At 39.8% G+C, this 27066-nt stretch overlaps 1 protein-coding gene across 2 annotated transcripts in view; it reads left to right on the top strand.

Annotated features, from left to right (window-relative positions):
* Positions 1-27066, top strand: part of DCBLD1 (discoidin, CUB and LCCL domain containing 1) — a 47569-nt gene that overhangs the window by 4907 nt on the left and 15596 nt on the right. For both annotated transcript variants that reach the window (XM_032684314.1, XM_032684315.1), the window contains exons 2-6: positions 10862-11074; positions 21587-21724; positions 22280-22331; positions 23082-23154; positions 24763-24896. In XM_032684314.1, coding sequence (XP_032540205.1) covers positions 10862-11074; positions 21587-21724; positions 22280-22331; positions 23082-23154; positions 24763-24896 — 610 coding nt within the window. The remainder of the gene's footprint in view (positions 1-10861; positions 11075-21586; positions 21725-22279; positions 22332-23081; positions 23155-24762; positions 24897-27066) is intronic.

Raw genomic sequence — 27066 nt, 5'->3', positions numbered from 1 at the left:
TCACTAAAGGTGTTTTCAAGTGCCATGATGAGGGACAGAAGAATAAATGGGGAAAAGAGAGCAAGGCAAGACTAGAAATCCTGTCCCCAGTCCTCCTACAGGCCCAGTACCTTCTTCAGTTTTGTATTTAGTATTACGCATTTATGCCCAAGTTGCTTCTGTAATTACCTTAGTAAAGCTCTAAAACATTGTTTCTTCCCTCAGCTGTGGCAGAAACTTTGTATCCATCACAATTTTATTCCATGATGTTCAGGTTTCTGGCACTTCCACCACAAATTGTTCAACAATATTGGATTTCAGTCTATTGCTTTGACATTAAAGTTGAAGTCATGTTGATGTCATCTTCCAGATGTTCATGTCTACTGAATAAAAATTGTGTTTATTTGTTTTATTTCGAATTACAAAAACACATGGGGAATTCTGGATGTGATCCCTCATACTATACAAAGGCCTGTCAGAAATCAAACAAAACTTTTCTTCATGGAGTAGCAGGGGAGACCTCAAAAAGCTGAAGGCATAGGTGGATTTCTTCACCCACTCGAACAGAATGGCTTTTGTTACATGCCTGAGCCTTGTTGTTGCAGCTGTGGTAACTGCACAGAAGGGAAATGTGTGGCTTCTGTCTGAAACTAGTTGTGTTTTGCTCTGGTGCCACACCAGTTCTGTGTTGGCATGTTGCTTTGACTTAATGTCAGCTATGCTTCATTTGTAAAATGAACTCATGACACACACACTAAAAAAAAAAAAAATAAATCCACTTTGTCCTCCAGCTATGAAAATACATATTTTAACCTGTAAAATAAATTCAGGTATCCTGTGGGTCCCCCTCCACTGGGAGGCTTCAGCAGCAAGGTCCATGGCTCACATTAGAGCTATTGCACTCCCTGTTTCAGTTTTCTCCGAAAGACAGAGGTTTATATTATTATCCCATGTTTCTTATGTCAGCATGCTACAAGGGAATTGAAGTTGAAATGCCTGTGAGCTACAGGACTGGAGGTTTTTTGAGTGGTCATAAGTGTTAACATTTTCAAACCCGAAGAGTCAGCACTTACTGCTCTATTGGTATTTTAGCACAGACAGAAGAGGTGTGGTTAAACTCATGGTCCTTGCTAGTGCTTGTGTTTTGAAAATTAATCTGCTGTTTTGTTTTTAGATGAATTTCAGTCCCTGTATTCTGGAGGTGGAAAGCAAAATAAAACTGTATCAAAATAAATTGAGCAGTTACACTGAGGTATTCACTCTTCAAATGAGTGAAAAACTGTTCAGATCTTTCTGCTGCATCCTGTTTCAAAACTGGAGAACATGATTGTTTGATAGTACTGCTAATCAAAAAATTCCAGTCAAAATGAAATTATGGAGTTCCAGTGTACGTGATGTACACAGAGGGGCATAAAATACACTCTTCTGTGCTATTTTCTACATCCATTAGCAAATACCTTTTGTGCAGTATTTGCACTCATATTAACATGTCACAGAAATGATGGTGTGGGCCATATATGGTACCACAACCAAGACTACAGTACTTAAGTAATGCTGTAGCTGCTTTCCTCTCTATTTTTTAATTGAAATATTTTTCACAGTGACTGTCTGTAATCACAATTAGCCAGAGAGGTCACAAAGTTTCCTGGTGTATGGAGCTTCTGCATGCACCATTCTGGTTAATACCTTGATGACAAGCATCAGGCAGGCTGGTAATGTGACAATACTGATAGAAGGCATTTCTTGCTTTCAGTGCTTTAGGTCAGAATAGTACAGTTAATCTTTATTCAGTTAATTTTTGCTTCCATTCCTACTGGAGTTGCACGAAACCACTTCTTGTTAACTTCAAATAACCAAGGAGGAAATAGCTAGTTTCCTATATGTTGGGTTCACTGAGTAAAAAGACAAGAGAAAAAATATATCTTGCTAATAAAAGGTGATTATTGTTTCCATCAGAAACCAATTAATTTTTTTAAGAGATATTTGTTAATTTATACCTTGGGGATAATGGAGTGTCTGCATATTTGCTTGAAGAAAAGTGGCATGCTTTCTGTTGTCCTTTCTTACTAACAAATCACATATTCCACCTAGAAATACAGGCATAAAAGGTGAATGAATGATTTCTCAAGTAAGCCAGGATAGGTTTGATTTCAAGAAAAAAAGAACACCTTGCATCATTGATAACTTTCTGTCTTGTTTTACTTGTATCACACTAACAAGGGAATTACATATTAAAATAAGGGGAGTGTGTAGTTTCATCCTATCATGTTCAGCCATTTCCTCTTGCCCAAATTAAAACTGTTTTGAAATCTTGCCTTCCCACCTGCTACTGTAACTGGAACAGCTCTGCTTCAGCCTCTCCTTACTGTGGTGTCTCTAAATTTCCTGTCCCTGTGGGTTTGTCAGTCCTTAGCACTGCTGTGAATATTCCTATTCCTGTGCAACCCAATATTCGAGTCTGGCCCTGAGATTGCAGCATATGTTTCCCACACAGTCCAAATTTGGTGCAATATACTGTAAGTTAATCTCCAGTAAAGCATAGTGAAGAGAAAAACCTGAGAAGAAAACAGATGGAGAAAGTAGAGCAAACAATTTGCATATATATGATATGACTTTCAGTTAAGATTAGCATTTCCTACTTTGCCCGAAAAAACCCTTAATAAAAATTCAACTGTATGTTTACCACAAATCAACAGAATCAGAGGAGATGCCCTAATGGCAAAATGTCCCCCCACTGCAGGGGCAGCCCAGCACACGGCAGGAGAGAACTCCATCTCCTGCTGCAGCCCTGTGTCGTCGCCACCTTGCTGGGATGCTGTAGGCAGAGGGGCAGGGATTAAACCTCTGTCTGAGGGATATTTGTTTCCCATAACCTTCATAGCACTGAAGCATCAACAGGATTCTGAGTTACTCTACAGAGGTGGCTGATGACCATGGGTGGAGCACGGCCATCTTCTCATTCATTTAGAATCCTTCACAGTTCTTTCCGAGTATGCAGTTACAAGTGCTTGGGAATTAACTTCTCAGTGCCTTCACTGCACTTGAGGTGCATACTATGGGCATGTATCTCAAAGAAAGCAGGTATTTATTTAGAAAACAAAAAATCAAATTCACTTTTGCAAAAAGGGGACCCTACACTTAAAATTCGTCTGAGATTTCCATACATACGTAACTCTGTTCTCCTATCTCTGTCCAAAACCACACAGAATAGTAAGATATTGAGGTGGTCAATCTCAGCAATATGCCACCTTCATAAAAGAAAAGCACTGACAAATATTAAATGCAGCTATGCAGGAAATAAGTAAATAATCTACAAATCTCTTTTGTTTCAGCAGCTAAAAAGGCATAGAAGTTTTCTCACACCCACAAGCACAAGAATGCTGTATTTAGAGTGCTGAAAAGCAAATTCCAATACTGAAACTTGCCACTCTGGCGGACTACATTTGGGTATACTACCGAAGTCCTAGAAGCAGCAACTAAACCATACTTATTTTTGACATGTACTCTGGTACTGTCTATCTTTCACAGATTGTGATGGAACCAGATAATGATACTGAAAATCAAAGGCAAACCTCATTTGCTACTATTTGCATATATAATAAAAGCAAAGTAAGAAAACTGTACAATGCTATTTGCAATTTTGTATAAACCTTATCCCTTTTCTGTTTCAGGATTTTGTCCTTCACAGAATGCAGCAACTTCTTAATCCTGTGTACTCATAAATAATTCATAGGAAAGGAACTACCAGGCTGTAGCTGCTATTCTCTTCTTTTGCACTGTGATTTCTACAGTAATCTGAATTGTCCTGTCACTGAGGTCTCCTGCCAGGTAGTGTTAGGCTTCATCCTGATGCAAGTCCCTAAAATGTGTATGCAGATGAGATGGTTGCTTTCCAGGAAGTTATTTTAAGTAGCAAAGTTAATCAAGTTTTTATGGATACTGGAAGAGTTTCAGCAAGAGAGTTTCTGGTTTGCATTTTTGTTAGTTTAAGTAAGACTTTACTACTTGTTCAGGTTTCAAACCTGCATGCTGAAGTTCCCTCTTCAGTGAATATGGCTTTCTGTTGATGGGAGAAGTTGCTTGTAAGGAGATTTCTGCTTTCTTTTGACCTTTTAGCAGCTAAATAAATAAAATCTCAGATCTTGCTAGGTTTTTGCCTTTGTGAATTTCTGCAAGGGTGAGAGGCTTCTGGGATAGTAAAGGCTGCCCAGGTCAGTTGTAGCAATCCAGCAAAGTCACTACCATGTAGGTCAGCACAGCTGGAAAGATTTCCCTGTCTACTGGCAGATGGCTGTGCTGCAATTGCTAAAAAATTCTTTAACTTTGAAAAATGGTAGTATGGATGTAAGCTACTTTGCTAGATAAGACATTTAGAGGGGTTGTCAGGGATTTTTTTTTTTTTTTTTTCTGTACTGGATGATGGTAATCCAGCTGGTTACCAAAATAACTTGTAATACATTTGAGGCAGAGCATCTCCTCAGACACCCTGAGGAAAGCCAGCCCCCAGCTGGAGCCTGAAAGGCTATAGGGGTGATTGCAGATGGGCGCATGGTGGGAATTTGTGATTTATGGAACCACTGTGGAACCAATTGGAGATCATTTGCTTTTTTCTCATTTCTACTCTAAGAGCAACATTACAGTAAATAACGTCTGTGAAGAGGAGGGGAAAACATTCTGTGGTTTATTTGGCCTCCTTCTCTTTTGCATCCCTTTGAAGTTCATAAGTAAATAATTTGGGCAACAAAATCGGCACTCCACAATCTTCCTTTGTTTCTTCTGCTGCTCTACCTTCCCTTCCTGCTCTCGGCCCTCCTGCCAGCCACTGCATGGTTAGCTTGGGCAGCAAAATGGGTGTCCTCAGGAGCTGCTACAGCAGAAGTTAAAATGTTTCCTGGGAACCTAATGGAATCAAATTAAAATGCAATTCAAAGAAAATGTTTACACACTATTTGTTTTGCCTTTTGCAGTATGGCATACTGTGGAGTGGGAGACTTCTTCCCTTAAACAGATATTAATACTAATTTAAAGGCCATGGAAGATATCAATCACTGTTTTTTTTCAGGTGATTATAGACTTGCCTTAATTTTTAATGGTTTCTTTCATTATTTTAAAATTATTTTTACTGTATCCACAAAATATTGTGAAGAATGTAAAGCTGGACTTTTGAAAAAATCCTGCTGTGTATTTATATAATTTAGAAGCAGGGCTCAGCCAGTTGTTTGGCTGGTGTAAATGGCATCTATCCTGAGTCTGGTGGTTTGTGAAATCCTCAAATGCATGGCCATCCCCCCACTGCCCACATGGTGCCTGTGGCTCTGACCCCTAGAACTGCTGGGAAGGAGGACTGGGGGTACTCACCTGCCCAGCAATGACACAGGACTGTGATGTCGCCCTTCATTTTAGTTACCTGCTTGAGGTCACTGCCAGAAAAAAACACAAAGGTCTGACAATCTCACAATTCTCTAGAAAAGTGATGGGTTTAGGTCTTGGTTGTGTGGAACTCTCTCCCTTCTGTTATAGTGGCACAGTAAGGACCTGATGCTCTTGACCCAGGTTTGGCAGCAGAGAAGTTAGAGATGAAGAACTAAACTCTAGATTTTACTCTGTCACCTCAGAAAGCAGTGAAGGCATGAACACATCTGTGTTTGCAGTGTGCATGATTCCACTAGTAATGGAAGTTAAAGTAGCTGTATGAAAACATGAAGTGTTTTCAGACCACACCAGTGGATTTGTATGGCATTTAGCAAGAAACTTGGTTTTTCCCTGTCTTTTTCCCTATCCCACGTGAGCAGGGTTGGCACAGGTTTGACTGGAAGGAATTGATTTCTTTTTTAGATACTTTTATGTTCTTATGCATAACTCATATCAAACACAGATGCAAAACTCCTTCTTGGCTCAGTTATATTGTAGCTTTTAATAAACTGGAGTGATTACTTCAGTGAAAGCAATGTGGAAGATGAGAAAAGTCTTATTTCTCTTTGTGGGTTTCTCATCAGAGCTCTCAGAGCTGTACCCATGACTCTCCACCTTGACACTGTCCATCTGCAGCTGTGGCTTTTCAGAAAATGCTGATTTTTTTTTTGCTGAATCAAAAATTTAGGTATACAGACTCAGTTTTCTGCTCTCTCCTCTCGAGGGAGAAAGGAGTGGGAAGGAAGGATAGGCCATCAGCCCCCAACAGCTCTACTCCCTGGCCTCATGCAGGGTGGGGAGAGCATGCCTTGTCCCAGGCATCACCATGAAGGTGGCTGTGCAAAAGGCTGTCAGACTGGGAGAGGAGGCAGAGAGGGAGATAAAGTTGCTTTACGGGGCTTCATGCTGGTGGGAAGAGATGGGCAGCCAAGGGGCAGCAGGTAGCAAGAGTCTGTAACCAGAGACACCAAGAGTGAAATGCTGGCACCAAGAGTGAATTGGCTTGTCTGATGGGATGGAAGGGGGCAGGGAACCACAAGCTGAGCGTATGAATGGGCCTAGGTATAACACGTATTTAGCACTGGATTAGGTCCAAGTCTGTTATGAATTGCTTCATGAGGGTGAATCAGGATGAAAAAGGCAGCTGTTTGCAGCCAGGATATTGTAGCAATGCTTTTGAAAATGTGCTTTGATACCATACTCTGTAACTGTTTTGTAGTTGGCCGTATCAACATGTTTCTGAAAGGTGCAGCACATGGAAACTTTTTATAGCACTTATTTGAAAAACTGTAACCTTTTCCCTAGCTGAGAAGGGGTGTGATGACTGCTTGGGCGAAGGTACTGTGCACATCCACATGTGTTGTAAGGGGTGGAAAAGCCTAGGGAGCAGAGGAGTGAGAGACCAGGGCTCAGCTTGTGTGCTGGGCTTGGGAAGGGAGGAGCGAATCATCCTAGCCAGGTGATTCTGGATGATAAGAGGGTACCTGAAGGAACCAGCATCATTTTAGAGATCTCTAGCTGTGCTGCCTCTGGCACCACCATCATTTTGCTAAACCCTCAGAATCTGTTATGGGCTGTGCTGAGGGTAGCTCACAAGCCAGAGCTTGTTTGAGGACATTGATTTCATTACCCTATGTCCTTCCTGGGCAGGTTAGATCCCATAGGGGGCCCTCCTGCCTGTTAGCCAGCAGCCATGGTGAGACTCAGCCCAGACACAGCAGCTTGGAGATACTTTTCCACCTTGTCCCACACACATTCATCACATGTGTGTCTGAGGGTGGGAAATGGTACTATCTGCCAGCCACTTGGTATCTCGTCTTGCCCTCGCCACAGAGACATGTGCTGGTGTCTTCTGGTGGGGTCCCGGGTTTGGTTTTAAAAACATGCACTGCTCTCAGTGAGCACCATATGAGACAGAGCAAGGTGTGAGTGGTGTGCTCACTGCTGTGGCAGAAGGTGGCAGCTGTGGTTCTCACGTCTTGGGGAGCTGTTTCCATTGTCTGCCCTAGGAGAGTATTTTTATCGCTGGTAAACAGCCCTAATTTCAGTGCTGTGTGATCTTCGGTACAACCTGGAGGCCAAGAGGGCCATGATCCAGAGACTATGATCTTGGTCTTGATTCAAATGCCCATGGGAACTTGTTTTATAAAGCATGTTTGATGTGCTTTAAATAACTTCTGGTGCTGTGGGGAGATTTCATTAAATCTAAGTAGGTTTAGACTCTCTGGTTGCTGAATACCTTGTGCTCAAATATTTGCTTTGCTCCTGTCCAGTGAGAAGTGATGAAACTTGGATGTCTGAGGCAAGGCTGCCAGCTTCTTGCCAAATGGGGCGATAGAAAACAGTTCTCAGAAGTAGTGCTAATTTAAAATTCAGTGTCAGCAAGAAATTCTGTGTCAAACTGACTAGTCGAATAAACATATTTCCAGGCAGAAGAGCTGTGCCTATAGAAAAGAGTGTGACGTCAGGAATTTAAATGAAAGTTTTCATAAGGACAAGGAGTTGTGTTTTCAACTCAGTGTTTTTGATGTTTGGCCAATACATTTCTACTGGAAATCAAAATTTTCTGTGGAAAAGAGTAAGAACAAAACTAATGGTAGTATTGTTCACATTTTTCATTTGAAAATATGGATATGCTTTGGATTTCTTACAACTTACCTCCATTTCTGAGCCCTTGTTATACAATGGTGTTATATTTGTAATTTTTTTCACTAGCATTTAATCATTAAATCTCTCTTTAAACCACCAGATCCTGAGCTTTGCTGTACCTTCCCTCTATACTTTCTGACTCCTTCCCTAGGATGGGTTTTACAGCAAATTTCAGTATAAGATTTTTCTTTGTTCTGGCAATCTTGCTGAGAAACTCAAAATTCAGAGCTGCAGTCAGCCTTCTCTGTAAGAAACAACAGTTACTAGGACTTGGTCTGACTTCTTGGACATTGCTTCAGTTCTTGTGGCAAACAAGCTTTTATCATTAGCTTTCCCTTTGTGGCAGGCAAGAACAGAGGCAGCAAGGGACGTCACAGGTGCAGGCTGATGCTGAGCCTACCTCTCATCAGCTAGAGCGTTTGAATGACCATGACCCACCAGTGAAAAGTCAGAAAAGAGCATTTATGCATTCTTAGCTCAAAAGATGTTCAGGTGTTAATACTCTGACTCAAAGACAGATTTAACAAAAAAGAAGGAGTTTCCCTGGGAACAAGACCTTGTATAACCTCGACAGAGGCAGGCTGAGGTCTCTCATGCACAGTTTTGCCTCTACACTTTCTGCAGAAATATAAGGCTGTGTGACCTGGACAGTTGTCAGGGTCTTACCAATGTAGCAATGTCTTTACAGTTTTTTGAGGAACATTTTATACCACAAAGGATCCTTAGGAGTGTACCAAGGTGACACAGGCCAGAACCTAGTCCAGTGAGATGAAAACGATGTGAATCTTAGACTTTCCATTCTAAGGAGTTCATCCCCATGTGGTTCTGTAACTTCGCTCTTTGTTTTCCTTTTTCTTTCCTAATAAGGATAAGTTGCAAACTAAGCTCAGGATTGTAGTTACTTTATTTTCATCAGCCCAGCTAAAGCAAATGCTCACAGATAGAAACATGCAGTGTAAATTGAAGGCCATGGGCACTTTTTTTTTATGACACAGCAGTTGCCTGCATAGGCAGCAAGGTTGTACTGTGTTCAGCTAGAAGTGGTCTGGTTTTACATTTTCTGGAGCTCTGTGGACCCCTCTCTCTGTTCAGAAAGTTGATAGCTCATGTACTGTATTGCTCTTCATATTTTTATTCCAGTTGCAGAAAGCTTCCATTAAAAGATTATTTGCTCATGAGGCTAGTTTTCCTTTCATCTTGAGTATTTTCCTATGCATCCTAAAATCAATAATGCTTAGATAAAAAACTGGAACAACAGGTGTTTTTTAAAGCATGTGAACAAGATCTGAAAACAACATATCGAATATGTTTTACAGTGAGCTGTTTTTGGATCTATATCTTCTATTCCCCTCTATTCCCAGCATGAACCTGCAACAAAAATAAATAGCAGGCAACAAAGCTAGTAATAATGCTAAAGCTTCAAAATAAATGTGGTTGCTTGTGAAAAAACAGTTGAGTGATTTGGATAAAATGGCAGTGTAATTATATGGTAGTAAGTCAAAGTCTGATAGCTTGGAGCTTATCTTTGCATAGCATGCCACTTTGCCCGACAAACCCCAATAACTCATGTTTCTTTTTCAACATTTCATTTCTTGTTGTTTATTTTTAAATAATCTTATGAAACCTAGTTTTTCCTAGTGTTTGTGGAAGGAAGTTCAGATAGTAATGAAAAGGCACAGACCAAAACAGTTTAACCAAAATATCCCCAAAAGTAAAATTTTGGGTAGTTAAAGAGGACATTGTGAATTCTCAGCTCTGCAGGATTGTCTGTTTTATTAGCATTTCTTGGATTAGCTTCAGTTTTGCAGAGATAAAGAAAAGCAGTATACAAGACTCCTATGTAAAGAGTGCCTATGCCCTAACTGACCTAAAGCTAAGGACTGCCTACATGCACATGTATATGACCCTAGTTTCACTGTTGCAAAAGTTTCCATTATTTGGATGACTGAGCAGAATGAAATGGCTTAGGCTTTAATATATCAGTTTTAAGTTACTAGTATACTTTTAAATAGTTTAGTAAAAATTGCTTCCTTTAATAGTCAAGGTCTCTTATCTGATACCTGCTTCCTTCCCCTCTGTGGATGCATCCTGTTTTCCATGTCAGTCCACACATCCCCCCATGTATTTCCATGTGCCTTTTCCTGTTGTCCTATGTTCTGCTGCAGCTGTTCCTCAGATGCTTCTCCACCAAGGAAAGGCTCCAAAGCCAAGCTGGTTCCTATACAGTGCCATGAAAACACACTTTGCGGGCACCTGCCCTCACCCCTTGAGCAAGGAGGCAGCAGCACTTGTATTTCCAGGCATGTACTGCGAAGTAGCCTGCATACCACTAACAATGCACATCCCCCTTTTGAAACCTCTCCTGTCACCTTGTCCCCCGTGCTTTTTGTGTTGTGCAACTGAGACAAGAAAGCCAACAAGAAAGTAAGATGTTTGGTCTATGATAGTACGTAGTTAAATCATGTCTGTTGTGCTTTCATGTATGATTCAGTTACCCTCTCTTCAGAATTCAGTAGGGTTTGTCTGTAAAGCAGACAGCCAGAGAGACTGTCTGTACAGTACTGTCAAATACTCCTTAGTTCATTAGTGTTTCCAACCTCCCTTTCTACTGCTTTACAAGAGAAATGTGACTAGATTTATTTTAGTTACCTATGTTCCAACAAAAGTAGAACTGAAATGGAGTATTTCAAAATACTTTTCTAAAAGGGGAAAGTGCACGAGACATGATTATGTGGCCAGTATTTCTTTACATGTTTTTTATTTCTTTTACATTTTTCTTATTACATTTCTTTTCTCTTCCTTTTTTGTTTTCTTGTTGCAGGGGATGGATGTGGGCACACAGTGATGTATCAAGACAGTGGGACGCTGGCATCCAAGAACTATCCTGGTACATACCCAAACTACACACTTTGTGAAAAGAAAATCCAAGTGCCTCCAGGAAAACGCCTGATCTTGAAAATTGGAGACCTGGATATCGAATCACAGAAATGCGAGTCCAGCTACCTTACCATCCAGAGCTCTTCAACATTGCACGGTACGTAAAAGACAAGACAATGGTCAATGCATGAAATGGTGAAAGTGTGAGTAAAAGGCCAGCTCAGCAAAATGCAAGAAATGTCAGCCTCTGTCCTCTCCTCCTCCTTTTCATATTCAAGTGTGTCCTTCTCTGTATGGGAGGCCATTGCCCCTCACACTGTATGTAGTTCTGCCCCGGCCAAGGCTGCTGCCGTGCTGTGCTGCAGAGGGGCTGCCAGGGACACAGGGGCATATACCTGGCTCTGCCACATCCACCCCAAGGGCTCTGTCTTCAGAACTGCAGAACTTCACTGTCACAGTTTTGGTATAGCAAGTTTGTGGATCTATAGCAGCCCTGTTCCCTTGCATAGGGAAAGAGCTTGCTCGTGAACCAGACAAAGATGAGAAATTGGAGCCAAATGATCCTGCGTGTCTCTATTTCTAGGCAGTTCACGGCGCAGAGAAGAGATAACCTTTATTATTGCTACCTATTAGCCACTGATAACCTTTGCTAATGTACAGGCTTTAATACATGTAGATATTAAATGCATGAAGCCAGACTGCACTCCTGTAAGAGATTTGCACAGGAAGATAAGTAAATAATCTGCTATAGCTGTGCACTTTAAACAATCATAACAACAGGATACTCCGCAGGGAGAACCTGAGGCCTTCCTCAAGTTGATTTTCCCAATCAGATGTCACTGAAACTTTGATCTGCACTTTCTAAAAGAGTCAAACTGATTTTCAAGTCAATGTGCCCTTTTTCAGAAGTCCAATTTAAATCCAAAGCTGCAAGGAGTTCCCTAATGTAGGAGTAAACTCAAGAATTGACAGTTCCTAAGATTTTGCCTGTTAGGAATGGGCTGTAGCCCATCAGTCAGCTGAAGCTGAATGTGCTGTACTGGACTTAACAAGCAGAATGGATTCAATGGGAAAATGTGACAAAGACATGAGCTACACAGGGCCTCTGCAGGTTTTTCAGCTTATTGCTTGGCTCAGAAAAGTATGTGGTTCTCCAAGGATGAAATCTAACAGATATCTTAGTAGTAAGGAGGGTTGATTGTCTTTCATTCATCAGCATGATAGGCTTATCACTCATCTGGTAAGAGAAGATCAAGTGAAGTATTAAAGCCTTGCTCTCAAAGGAAGGTAAAGGTAATTACTCTTCTCGTGGGGGAAGTATTACATTTTGAAACAGCCTTCACTAAGAGTGGGCAGTGACATGCTGATATCTAAGCCTTGCATAGAGCTTGATTTGAGGCATAAGGAACATCTTTGTTCACATGTGCTGGGCTTTTTTTTAAATTTTTTTTTATTCCTTTCTTCACTATGAGGGTGGTGAGGCACTGGAACAGGTTGGCCAGAGAAGTTGTGGATGCCCCATCCCTGGAAGTGTTTAAACACAGGTTGGATGGGGCCCTGAACAACCAGATCTAGTGGCAGGTGTCCCTGCCCATGGTGGGGGCAGCTGGAATTAGATTAAGATCCTTTACAACCCAAACCATTCCGTGGTTCTATGATCATAACTGTAAGTAATGAGTTGTATTTACCTGACACAGTCTGCCTGTACTTGGCAGTAAGAACTAGGTGGTTGATATTGCATTAACATATCTGAATAATTTTTGTTTATACTATCTTGGCATTTCTAATCAAAGTATCTTGGAAACAGGGATGAATCAATATATTGTTTTCTGAAGTGAAAAATGAATCTTGGATGTTGATTGAAATTTTGAGTCCTTACACATCAGCATGAAGACATCTTCACATAGTTTATCCTGCAGTTTTTCAGCCTGTGAGCACAGAATACCTGTGTATTATGCAATCAATTCCACATAATTAATTTTTTTAAAGTATTCCCACACCCATTTTCAGACCTGATTCGTAATGTTAGATGCATGTGGACTATAATTTGCATTCTCATAATGAACTGCACAACTAGCAGATTTTACTTATATCTGATTAAACCAGTTCTATAGGTTAAACAGACATACCCTCTGTAATGTTTTTTTGTGGTCTGCAGCTCACTGTAGACTTTCCCACTAGCATACCTACAAAGTCTCTACATTCAGGTCAATCCATGCACAACAACAGTGTGGAAATAGTTCTATAGGCATAAATTCATGATGTCCCCTGTGTTTTAAAAGACACAGCAATTCTTAGATGAGACTAGAGCTCCTCTAAGTAATTTTTTTCAATAGTTTTGCTACAGCTCTGACTTTTAATATGCATTTATGTCAGCAAAAGAAGCCCTGTGAGTAGACATCCATTCAGTCTGTTAAGTGTCATTTTAGACAGCTGTTTCTGAATCCAGATCTCCTCTTTGCAACTGTCTCCTCCTCATGAACATCTACAGGCAGGTCAACATCTTCCCTTTGGCCAAGGAGACACCTATTTTTGCCATCGAAATTATTTCATAGGAAGATAGAGCATTGAAAATATTTTGCAGTCATTGGAAACATCTGAGCAATTAAAAACTAATCTTTGTATGTTTTCTGTATTTGATCTGGGTTTAAAAAAGAAAACCTAAAAAGCAAAGTAGGAAAGCTGGCAGTGTGAATATTGTTCATGTTTCAAATTAGCCAAGCAGTCTTTGCTCTGTATTTGGGAGGTTTGCAATTACAAGACAATAAGGTCCAAAGGGAAATATGTTTTAAATATCATGCTGATCTCTTCAACTCTACAGAAGACAACAGCGTGAATGTCAGTATGAGTACAAACATCTGCTGAGGGTTGAATCTGAAGCTTAGAAAATCGGTCAGAGGCAAAACACTAGATTATGCGTGTAAATATAAAATTAGGGTAAAGAAGACTCTGATGACAAAGTGTTGTTTTCCTTTCAGATTTCTTCCAGTCTTTACATTTAACTGTGATTCATTCATGATTATAACCATCTGCAGCGACTCATGCAATACAACAAAGACTAACTCAATTTGTGTTTGGGGTATTTCTATTCTGTGCAATAAGGAGAAGCTGTTAAATACAAATAAATGGATTAGTTGATTTATGTTAGCTGTAACATGGATGTCTTCACTGTTGTAAATTGGTGACTACAGATTAGACCACTTGCATGCAAATTTTATTTAAGTTCAGGACATTCCTTGATTTTTGTAAACTGATAGAAGAGTACAATTCACTCCCAGAAAAGTGCGTTGTGTATGCTGATGTACTGAAGCCTCTCTGAGTCTCAACTGAGACACTAATGTGACACTACAGTTCTTCTCACCTTTGATGGACCTGTGAAAGCAACTATTGCATTTAGATTTCTCCAATATTGCAATTAAAAGATGGTAATTAAATACTCTTAATGAAGCTCTAAAACTGGAGACATAAAATGTCTGAACACTGTATTTCTGGGTTATTACTCTGCAAATTATTTTCTTCAGTGTTCACCATAGAAAAGAACCTGTAGCAAACCCTTTCTTTCAAGCTGTTAGCTTTGCATCCAGGCTTAGATGTGAAAATATTAATCATCAGTCAGCAAAGGGAGCCTAACACCCATTTTAGTTGAACTGAGTCACCTTTGTCTGACAAACCTTTAAATATTAGCACAATTTTGTCTCTAGGAGAAATAAATAGATGATCATGTTCTGTTTCAAAGGCATAGCTTTTCACTGGATTAAAATATGGGGAGTTTTGTCCCACAAAAAGAATCTAGAATAAAAATAATTATGAGCATAATCTTACAGTGTACCCAAGGTGAAGCCTTTACCGAAATGCTTTTCTTCTCGAGTTAATTGCATTATCTGAGCATATTAAAAATACTGAGCTCTGAAGTAGAGCTTCTGATTTTTTAATTAGTTAAAGGGATATGTGAAAACAAGATTAACCATGTCAGCCTTGTAGTTCTCAAGAACAAAATTTGCACTACTTAGGAAGGTGGAACATAAATGTTTGAAGAATATGACAGGAACTGCTTTTAGTCAGCTTCTTTATATGTCTTTATCAGAATTCTGTACCTCTTTTGACCCTTTTTCCTTGCCTTTTTCTGTCTTTTTCCCCATCTAATGGCTTAGTATTTTTTCCCTTAATTTTATGAGCTGATCATCAGCCCTGACTGGAGGGAAAGACTAAAGAAGAGATAAGTGCCTACTTACTTCTCCATTCACTTTCAGTCAGTAGGAGGTTGATGTGTTCCTCTGGGGTGGATGTCAGAGCTGCTGAGTGACTAGTAATAATTTGGAGAGTTAGTGCAGTTGACTTGTTCTTGCATAATTTACAGCCGGTAACTAATGTGAAATAGTGAAATTACTGAAAATGCTTTCTCCTCCCCACACCCCGCCACTATGGGCTGTTAGACAAATTGAGCATTTACTGGTGTCTAATAGTTGCTGAGAGTGTGCACATGTGTGTGTGCAGGTGTGCAGGAGAACCAAGTGCCTTTGGATGCCTCCTACCTGTCATTATGACTTGAGGGGATTCATCAAACCAGTCTCTCCTTATTATGTATTGAAATAAATCTCTTGCTTGAATAAAGGGTGTGTCCAGGTTTCTTTTTTGTCCCTCAAAGGAAACTTGTTATTATTGTATTGTTTCTGGTATTTCAGGAAACCCAGGGAAATGCCCAGACAAGTTCTTGCTGAAGATCAAGTCAAGCACTTTCTTAACAGTCAAAACTCTTCTAACAGTTGGGTTTCGCCTGAGTGGTTGCTTGAGTATCCTGAGGTTTCAGAGTTGGAAAGATTGATGCAACAAAGAATGTCTGTGTTTTGTTTTATCAAATGGACCGTTCTTTTCTCTTAGCTGCATACGGTGTATTATGTATTATTCTCTGGTTTTTGTTAAACTACAGCTCTTCACTCATGATTCCTAGCTGTTGCTGTGATTCTGTCTTTGGATTTGGCTAAAACTGCAGCGATGTTAGAAGTGAGGGATCTCACTTGAAGTCAAGCAGGCAGATGTGCAGCCTGTGCAGGTGGTCCAGACCCTCCATTTTTTAATTGTGATTACTTCTCCAGTCTAACTAGGATGCCTTTTTCTTTCCTTTATTGCAGTCTTTGGCAACCCTTTGGAAACACTAAATGAAAGTTATATTTGTTTTTCCTAAAACAAGAAATGTTTACCACTCAGCCTGGGGTCAGACTGTGTTGCACAGAATTAAATGTTGAATAATCAGGCTGTCACATCCTGACTACTCTGTCAACTCGTATCTACCGAGTATTAAACACTACCTTGCCTGAGTCCTGCAAAGAAGGACATAGAGCAGCACTTTTTCTCTCCTGGCACGTCCTTGTGGGGTCATGCTTGTTACCTCTGCACATGTGTGTGTCATGGTTGGAGCAAAGAGGACCTCTCTTGGTCTGGAGGAGAGGAAGACTTACTGCTTATCAAGAGTTACTTCATACTACTTATGAAGTATTTGTGTGAATGTAGGATGGAGATGAATTTTGAGAATGCAGGTGTTTTCATCCAACAGATCCTTGCTGGTTTTGTGTGGTATTTGTGAAAGACTTGCACTCTAGATGAGGTTTTAGCTCTGAAGTGAAACAAGCATAATCTGTGCTCATCATATCCCGTCCTTCCCCAGCTACTGAGGTAATGCCAAGTTGATTTATTTGAGAAAAGGCGACTGAATATAAGGATGACATTTTAAAACATTGTTTTCCCCAAACAAATGCATTAGGACATATTAATCCTGGAGAGGAAGATCTATGGGATTGTTGCTGCACCTTGCCTGACTACTGTGGCTTATTCTCTAAGTAAAGACTGAAAAAAAAGGAAGAAGATTCTCTGTTGAACGGAGGATGTTATGATTTGATATCTAAACTGAGTTTCTTAAAGACCTCTGTGAATGTCAAACTGCAGATTTCAAGTGAAGTTTGGGAATTTGAAAGGAGAATGAGCATAGTGAACCAGACATTCAATAGCTAAAGAGGGAAATAATTGCTTCTAAAAGGAAGCAAAAGCCTTATAGAAGAGGCAGAAAGTATTAAGAACCACAGAAACAAATGGCATGTAGGCATTGCCAGCTGGTGTAAGAGTAGAGGGTCCTCTAGGCACAGTACTTCTTACGGGAAGTAGAAAAAATAAAGGAACATAATTCAACAAAGAAAGGTCATGAGTTGTGCCAGAGCCTGGTTGACAGGAGAAATAAACTAGACCTCATAAACCCAGACAATGCTGTAAAGATCATCAGATTTGCAAAACAACATTATTATGAAAAAGACAAAAGCAGTAGGCCTTTGCTAACATTTAAAAAATAAACAACACATGAAATAGTCTCTTCAGTCTCCAAAGGATATCCAGGAGACAATTTACTGTGTATCTTGCAGGATGTTAATACTACTTGGAGACAGTGATTCCAAAATAAAGGTATTTAATTTAAGCCACCTAGACCATACCAGCAGATCAAATGTTCTGGATGAAAGGCATTAAATGTTAGTTTAATTATAAAGAATATTAAATTAAATTAGGTATATTTGAAATCCTTAGACTCCTAATATCTCTCCTGCAGAATTATATTTATATTTTTATATATATATATATATATATATATATATACACACACACATATATGTATATATAAAAAGAATCTGAAGCGAACAGACAGAACCACAGTTGGGTCAATTTTTAATGAGACATGGAAAGAAGAAAAGGCCCTGGCATATAGATGTAATAATACTGAAATATGGAAAACACCTACTCAGTTTCATCACATGTAACACATCTGTTTATTAAATCAAACTCTTTTCTTTGTTCTTAGTAAACAAACTCAATAATCCTGCCTAGTTACCCCATCAGAGCTCCAGCCAAGTCACTTTAACAGGAAACAGAGAGAGATCAGCATTCATGACTCGTTTTTCAAACTGAATATGCAAAACAACTTACCTCACAACTAACATTAGGAGATGAAAAACTGATAACGTGATCTGGCAGTTCTCAAAAGGGATCTTAAAAATTTTTGGCTAAGTTCCAGTTTTGGGAATTAGATATTTATCCAAAGTCAAGTCCAAATGCTGCAGCAAAAATTAACAGAGCCCTATAAGCAAGTTTCTCATTTTCATACCAGACACAAACCAAGGCTTTCTCCATCATCTCTCATCTCCACTATGGTTGTACTGTATTCATATAGACAGCTCATGGAAATCAATAAATCCTAGGTGGAATGGACAGACAACACAGGGAGCACATATGAATATATGAGTTTTAGAAATATTTTTGCCAAATACCTCAATTGTCTTAAAATGGAAAATACGGAGTAGTAAATAGAGTTTTCAGATGAAGTCTAATGTCTACAGATGCTGATTAGTTTTATACTTCTAATGCCTAAAAATTCTCGCAATATATGTATTTGAGGTAATGGATAAGTCAATGGAGAGCAAATCTGCTAGGCATTACTGTGTATATAGAAAGTGCATCTAATTCAGGCACACCACAAGCTGAAATGCAGAGAGATCACAAGACTATCTTGTCTCTGGCTTTACAGCATGAAAGGAAATGGAGGATTGCTGTATGGAAGTGCATAGGAAAGAGTCCATAAAAACAAAGATGTTATTTTTCTAAAGAAAATTAGGAAACAGATGAAAGCATAAAATTCTCTCATCAGTCAAAACTGAACCCAGAGAATTGTCTTGATCCTGAATCAGTTTTATTTTCTAAGCATTACTAGTTGTTCCCCTGGAGAATTTCTTGGAAGACCATCAGTGTAAAATAAATTGATTCAGGGAAAAATGAGAATTTGAGGTTAAAAAGCCACTCTGCAAAAACCTGGCGAAATGGAGTGAGGTGCTGCTAAACCAAACCCAATATTATTAGGTAAATCAAATCAGAAAGGTGCTTTTACACAGGTCATTTTAAACACAGTAATGAGCAAAAATAGTGGATTAACACCTTTTCCTGAAAAGCAAACTGTACACGTCTAGTTTTTCAGGGAGTAGAGAACCTCTAAGCCAACCTGGTGTCTGATCACCTTCTCTAAGAACATCAATATAGGGGTGAGATAATGCTTACACTTTTTTTCTGAACACTACCTCTCAGCACTTATTTCTGTATTTGACAATATGGAAATAAACTCTGCTAGATCTCAGGCAAGTCTGAGGACCTCACAGTATAGTGTTGACATGGTGTTACCTGATTTATTGAGAAAAAATATATTTAAATATTTTGCAAGCCTTCCTTAATTTGTATCAAGAGAGCAAGTTAATGTTTTAGAGTATTAATAAATCCCGCACCTATTTTTTTCTTAAAAATCTTTGCAGAAAACTGATAAACTTTCAGAAAATATTCCTTCCTTGAGGGTATAATTTTTCTTGTTTCTGTATTCTCTAAGGAATTCATCCTTAGGCCCCCTTAATTTTGAGCTACCCATGGAAATCTCTCAGTACACCAGAACTGCTCTTAGCAGAAAATACCATAGCCTGGATTTAAATCCAAAAAATACCATTTTTGGATTTATCACAAGTAGAAACTTGTCTTTAGACATCAAATGCTGATTTCTTAAGCTGATTGTTTCTGAATTTCTGGCTTTCGTTTGGATTATACAACTCTGTAAGTCTAAGCCTATTTTATATTTTATTTTATTGGTTTTACTCATGATGTGTGATTTGTTTGTATAATTATATGGAACGTATGTAGACTTGCTACTGGAGGAGACACTCATCCCTGATCCAGCTGATGTGTGGTTTTGTGAATCAGTCATCTAAATTATACCTACAGAGTAGATAGGTCAGTGCCGATTGCTGCAAGGGAGAAAGCCAAAGAGCACTTGTGAGAAAATATGTACAGACAGTCCTTCAGAGGAGAAAAGGACTAAAGCTTTCTCAGGTGTTTGTTTTGAAGAAGTGCAATGCCTCCCTGTCTTCTTCCCCTTTCTCTCTCTCTCTCTCAAAAAAGTTATCTAAGTTAGCACTTTACTTCTCCCACTGCAATCTGACACAAAAGACCTTCTCAAATAAATCACTTATGCAGTTGTCTGGTATGACATGGTGTCAGATGCTGTCTTTTTGATAAGTTCATTTCCTAAGCAATTTGTTTAACCCTTTTTATAGACACTGTTGTCTCTGACTAAGTCATGAGTCATTTTTCAACACATGAGTACTCCAGGGAAATGTCATATTCCTCTCTTGTTTCTCTGCCTGCCTGGCTTCACCATGTGACTTTTATAAGCCAAAAGACAAGAGTTCCTTCTTTTGTTTGTCCCATTCTGCTGACAGCTGGCTGTCGTGTGCTCCTATCGGGCTACTCTATAGGCTGACCTTATAGCTGTAATAAGGCAAATGAAGTATTTGGGAAAGAGCCCTCCTTCCCCCCCAACCCCAGAATATCAAGTAAAAGGAAGAAGCTTTTAGGAGCCTGTTAGGAAGGGTATCACTCATCAAATTTGTGTCATGCTGTGAATGTAATTTCTTGTGTCTCAGAAGTCAGTTCCAAATTGCCCTAAAGTAGCCACAATCAACAAAATGAGGTTGTCTAGGAAAAATCAAACTGATCATTTTTCATCCCAAAGACTTACTTTAGGACACAAAAGCTGTCATTCACCTCAACAGAACAGATGGGCTGAAGGCTCGTAAAGGGTCGTTTGTTTCTTTTTTTCTCTTGGGAAAAAAAATCTGTTTCCCACCTTACAAAACCTCTTTGCAGTTTATATAGCAAATAGCCTCATAAATTCGGACAAGTGTACCCAAACTACTTGAGGTTTTCTGTATTATCTGTGCCTGAGGGTAGCCAGGGACAAGTGTTTGCAGCAGGTATGGTGACAGAAGGCAAGCGCAGAGACTGTGGCAGTCTCAAAGGAATGCTCCCTTTGGGAACTGACTTCTGAAGAAGCAGATGTAATTACTAGGAGTCCTGGGCATGCCTGCTCTCACAAGAAAGGAGTGTCCCAAAGACTGTTCCAAGATATTGTAGTTGGTAGCTATAAAACCCTTATCTAACTCAATGTAAGCACAAGGCTCTTGTCTCCCTGTCCCACTCCCTTCATCTTCCCCTTTCTCTACCTCTCCTTTTCCTTTAAAATTCTGGAGACTTGAACTGTGTAATTCCATGACCTGATGGTGTTTTTAAAAGGAAAAGATTAAGAAATGTTCCCAGTAAGGTGTTAACTGTCTTGTAGTACGATTTGTGGCACGCAGGTCCCTGAAAACCAGGTACTCCGTGATCTTAATCCTTCTTGACTGGCTGCTGTGCTACAGCAGCACGAGCTGTATGCGTCTGGAAAGTTTATCTAGGGGACCCTGCCTAGACCCCTTGGATTGCTTTTAAATGTTCTGTTATTTTCTCTAATGAATTACTGCTGGTTGTAAGCATGCTACACTTCAAAGGTCAAAGGGCATTAATCATTCTCTTAAGGCTTATGTGATGAGAGACACAGATGCTGGAATTTCTGCCATGGAGAGACAACTGAATCCTGGCCACTCCTTGTCAGGATAACTTTGTAGCTCATACCCATAAAGGACTGAAGCCAAAAACCTTTTGTCAACATTTGGAATGTTACTGAAAGAGAATGGATGTGTTATGAAACTCTTTGCTAATCATGAGAATATTCCAGTCTAATTATGTCATCTAAACTTTTGAAATCTTCTTTGTTCTGCCATAGGGCCGTATTGTGGTAATGTGATGCCTGTCCCCAAAGAAATCATTCTGGATAGCAATGAGGCAACTATTCACTTTGAGAGTGGATCCCATGTGTCAGGACGAGGTTTTCTTTTGTCCTACGCCAGTAGTGATCATCCAGGTAAAGTGAAATCCAAGAGTAGTAGAGGATTAGTGGCATAGTCCCCCCTATTTCAATATTTTCATTACATGCATAGACTTTAGCCCAAATGTTTGATCCTAAATATTTCCAGATTAGCATCAACCAAGGTATTTTTAATAGCATGTGTGCAAGGAATAGTTGTAGCATTAACCAGATATAATGGCTGCTAGACCATCTGCAATACAGGCCCAGTGAAAGAGAAAATTAATACTTTCTCCTTGAAGCTCCACTGTTTTCTGGGCTCCAGCATCCACCTTACTGTGATAGGAGCACGGGGTAAGACAGATTATTATTTTCATTCCTACATTTAATGTTCTGGAGGTCTGTTCAACTTTGATGAAGGTGTAAAACAGAAGAGGAGTAAAAGAGAGAGTTGAAAAGAATGAGGGAGAACCATAGCTGTTGCTTCCAGTCTAACAAAATTGCTTAAATATTATACAGAGGGGTCTTTAAATGTAATTACACATTTAACCAAATATTTGTCTCTATTTCTACATCCTACAATGGGAATTGACATTTGTAAACTTTCCGCAGATCTAATCACCTGTTTGGAACGAGCAAACCACTATACAAAGGCTGAATTCAGGTAAAGAGGGTTTGTAGCTCTCTGTATTCTGGCTTGCTTTGCTGTATCTGTCATCTGGTCCAGTCATTAGAAAATGTTAGAAAACAGTCTTGGTTTTTCTGGAGAAGTGAATTTTTTTGAGTTCCAATACTGCAATGGTCCAAGGCTCTGTTATGAGAAGCAGTAGTGCAGAATGGAAGTCTGCAGCCCAGAAAAATGATGAAATGGAGTTGCAGAGCTCTCAGCAATACTCGTTAGGGCATACCTATATATGGTATATGTAAAAACAGTTTCCACTTTGAAATTCAAAATAGCTTTAAATTCCGGTGCTCCCTCTGAGAGCAGATCACGTCCCAGCTGATATAAGATTATCTGAGGACAAGCTATAATTTCTTGATTCCTTGAACTTTGTGATAGGATTTGAAGTGGTAATAAATTGTGCTCTTCTGGCTGCTGTCTGAGCGTGCATATAGGCTTCTTATCTGGGCTGCACTGAAAACTCATATGGTAGCATTTCCAGAACAAGAGAATTAGACAGAAATAAGTGCCCTTGCAAAACTGCTTTTCTGGTTCTTTGAGTGCTACTGTGTCCAGTCCACCTATAAACTCAAGGGCCCATTTATTTATCCCCTAGACTCACAAACAGACCACCAGCCAGAAATTGCTGCTAAAATAATTATTGGTTTGAGAGCATTTCTTTTGTATGAGTTTATTTGTGTGTATCATCACTACGGTTCATGTCTTAAACAAGCCTTTCTCTTCTCACTACAGCAGATACTGTCCTGCTGGCTGCAGAGACATAGCAGGTGACATTTCTGGGAATATTGGAGAAGGATACAGAGATGTAAGTACACAGAATAATGAGGGGAAATTCATAAAGATGAAAGAAACAAGAATAGAACCATTCAGTTTAAACTTTTACTGCTTGACTTTTGTCGGTAATTATTCCCAGCTGTGTTAAATAGACCCTTTATTATCAGTATATAAGTAAGCTATCAGTATATAAGCACACAGAGACACTTGTCAAACAGACAAATCAATTGTGTGAGAACAAAGTCCACTAATTGTCAAATACACCTACTGACTTGTGGTTTCTGGCTTTCTGGAAAAACCCTGCATAGGGTTTGTCCCTCTTGAGGCAGTGCTCATCCATGTACCAAATATTTCTGTGATTTTAGCTTTTACTTTTTTGGTGTCCACATGTGAAAAAAATACATTTCAGTAACACATGGTTTTTCTTTAGGATTATGCCTGCAGTATCCTAGCAGTCTCCTCTGAGATGAAATAAATATTACACACTGCCTAATCACATCCCACTGATAAGTACCAACCTCTTGGGTTGTTCTAACTGCCTGTTCTTTAAAGCAAAGAATTTGCCCAAGGTGTTGCATTTATCCACAGTTCATATCACACAGAGCTCTGCCCTCTCTCTGGCCCTCACCGTGGACTGTCCTCCTGTCACGCCTGTGAAATCTCAAAGAGTAAGCTTAATCATATCCCTGAAGTACAATCCCACCCTATCACAACTATAACAGTTGCTGTGTTTCCAAAAAGTCAGTGTTGATGTTTAACCTGTTCATCCAGTTATTCAAGCTTGCCGGCTCCAGCCTGGAAAGTGGCAGAGCTGAAGAAACAAAGAAATGCCACATTACATTCTCATTAGCTGGAGTTATTCTGCCCTTGGGTTGGATGATTAGGATAGAAAAGCAGCACATGGCATGACCTCACGCAGATCTTATCTGCACTGAGGAATTTGTGAAAGACATTTTCCCTTCACCATTAAGAAGGATTTAGCTTATCTGATGGGAAGAACCTGCAGGGCTCCCCTGGAGACCTGCTGCCTTTGAGCCCCTGCTCCCCCCCAGCCCTCCCTGGAGGGAACAGCCCAGCAACCCAGATTTTCCAGTAGCACAGCCCAAGCAGGGCCTCTGTGAACCAGACCAATCTCTGCCTGTTGTCCTGCACAGAAGTTGTCCTGCCTGTATTTTTCAGCGCTATCCCACCTCAGACACTGGTAAATGGGCTATACTTAAAACCCAGCAGCAGCTAGTCAACACATAGCTAAATCTCCTAATGTACGCCATGACTCAAGTCCTAAGGTGCAGTAATAGGTAGGTCTGCCTTCAGGCAAGAATAGCAAGCAATTATTGATTTATCTTCCCAAGGAAATGTTGCCTTGCCTTTGACTTTGTTTTCCTGAAGAGTGACAATCTTACAGCACCTTCTCAGAAGCAGATTATTTGATCTTTCATTTAAAAAAAACCAAAAGACATTACTTTGGGAAACATATATCTTTCAAAGATTGCTCTTCTTCCTTCCTCCCCTGCCTCGTACTTCTCTTGAGCTTTACCTGGATTTTATGAGCTGTAACACCTGTATACTAGTGGCTTGGAAGGGAAAGCATTTGCAGTTTGTCAGATTGATCTTCTGAGTTTTGGCTTCTGCCTTTCAGACCTCGCTGTTGTGCAAATCTGCGATACATGCGGGCGTGATCACGGACGAGCTGGGTGGGCAGATCAGCGTCACCCAGCAGAAGGGCATCAGCCGCTACGAAGGCGCCATCGCCAATGGCATCCCCTCGCAAGAGTGAGTACCACTGGTGGTGCTCACACTGGGGGCAAATCCCGGGGCACAGTGCACCGTCCACATCAGCAGAAGCAGCTGGGGACACCACTTTGGGGAGGAAAAGATGTTAGGTGTGGGTCTAGAGGTTTTCGGGCTTAATTTCTATGGCTTTATTAGAATGGTGTTGGCATTGGAGATAGGAAAATACTCAAAGTTTTCAGTGGCTCTATACCATGTAGTGAAGTATTTTCTTCTTTTTTTCCTTCTATTCTTTCCAACACATATCTACAAATTACTTTGTTAGCAGATACATGAGAATATGATGTTCTGCAATGAACACCTTTAATCAATGTGCTAATAAATCATGGTAAATTCATGTCAAAGTTTGAAAAAAGCTAGGAAGACTGAATAAATAAAAAGTGCCATTGAGCTATAGGGGATTTAATGAACAACTTCTTAAACACTGTGCTATTGACATGTTCAGAGTTTTTCTCTTTTAGAATATTTATAGCAAGGGTGTTATATTTCCTGCTTATCTTCTCACTTTTAATTGTACTGTTGTTGAAGTAGAAATAAATCCTCTAATCTCCATCCGGCACAGTAAGCCCTTCCAGCAACTGCTTCTGTCATTCCTCTTGGTTTATAGTTTTTAATTTTCAAATGTTATCTGGATTTTACGTGAGGCTTTTTTTTTAAGTAGGAAGGAAAATTTCCATCCCACAGCTATGAGAGCTAAGAGAATATGTATTTTTTATACTATTTTCTTGTTTTCTCCATGATTTCTCACACCCTCCTGACAATTTTACAATCATGGTTTCATTCATTAAAAAAAAAAAAAAAGGCATTCATTTGCTCTGTTGCTGTGCTTAAACTTCAGCACAGATTGAAATGCTTTATATATAATGGAACTGAAGTATACAAACCTGGGTAGTATGTAGATCATAGCCAAAGAACTGTAAAGCCTAAATATTTTCTATCTCTCTTGAAAGTTGATTGCCAAAGAAAATTAATATAAAGTTGTATCAAGCAAAGCAGGATTGATAGCTCTGCTCAGGCACCAAGCTCCTCCATAAAACAAATAATACAAATTCTTTCCATCACACATGCCAGCTTAGTGAAACCATAAATTTAATACTTTGTACCTTACCTAAAGATGTTACAGAACTGTTTACATACATTCATATGTTTGTGATCCTTGAGAGTCCCAGTAGGAGTAACTCAGACAGCAGCACATGAAATTTTATAAGGAAAGGCAGTTATGATTCCCATTTGTATTTTTTTCACAGTACAAGAGCTATGGACAAGGAATTAAGTCTTTAAGACAGCAAATGCACACGTTCTGGGGGAAAACAGTTTGCGTAATTACCAATCGCCTTAACTGTGTCCTTCTAATGTTGCTATTCACAAAATATCCCATCCATTTCATGTGAGTAATAGAAGTATCCATGGAGATGCAAACTTGTCTCTGTTACATCAAATGGGAAAACTCCCATTTACTTGAAGGAAAGCTGAAACATGCTTCCAGGCTGAATCCAGCCTCCAGGGCTTGGATGTAGCCAATTTAATGTGAAGCCCCTGAGAAAGCAGCCTAAGAAGGAGCATAGCCCCTGTAGCTCTTCTGCCTACCAGGGCACTCCTTGAGCATGATGCACATCTTGAAGAGACTGAATTACCCTGAGGAGACAACTGTCACTTTCTACAGGTTATACAGGGAGCTACAGATAAACAGGCTCATACTGGGATGGATGCCTGCAAACTAGATGGCATGGACCTTAAGAAAAATGGGATCCCTAGGATGCTTCTGCCATACCTGGCAGCTGGGACAATCCCTGGAGCAGATGAACTGCTGGTGTGAGCCCATTATGCCAGAAGAGGAAATCTGAAGTATTCAGGGAAATTCTTTTATTTCAAATCATGAAAAAATGTTCCTAGAAACAGTGGGCCTGTTTACTAAAATAATGAAACAACACATATGCTTTAAGAAACCTTTTACAAGAGGTATTTGCAAAGTTGCATGGCTTCCCTGTCCTCAGGGTACCTACACGGTGAAAGAAAATCCTGCAGAGAAGCCAGAGCTGGCAAGAAAAAATTGGTGCTTGAGCAGCAGTGCTTTAAGAGCTCTTCAGGTGCCCTTAAATAAAAGCTTACTCAAGCTTTTAAAATCTCATTTACAGTGGATTCCAGTACTAAA

This window comes from Chiroxiphia lanceolata, chromosome 3 (genome assembly GCF_009829145.1).
Source record: "Chiroxiphia lanceolata isolate bChiLan1 chromosome 3, bChiLan1.pri, whole genome shotgun sequence".
In the NCBI taxonomy this organism is placed as follows: Eukaryota; Metazoa; Chordata; class Aves; order Passeriformes; family Pipridae; genus Chiroxiphia; species Chiroxiphia lanceolata.
Note: the sequence above shows the minus strand (reverse complement) of the source record. Positions and strands in the feature narration are given on the sequence as shown.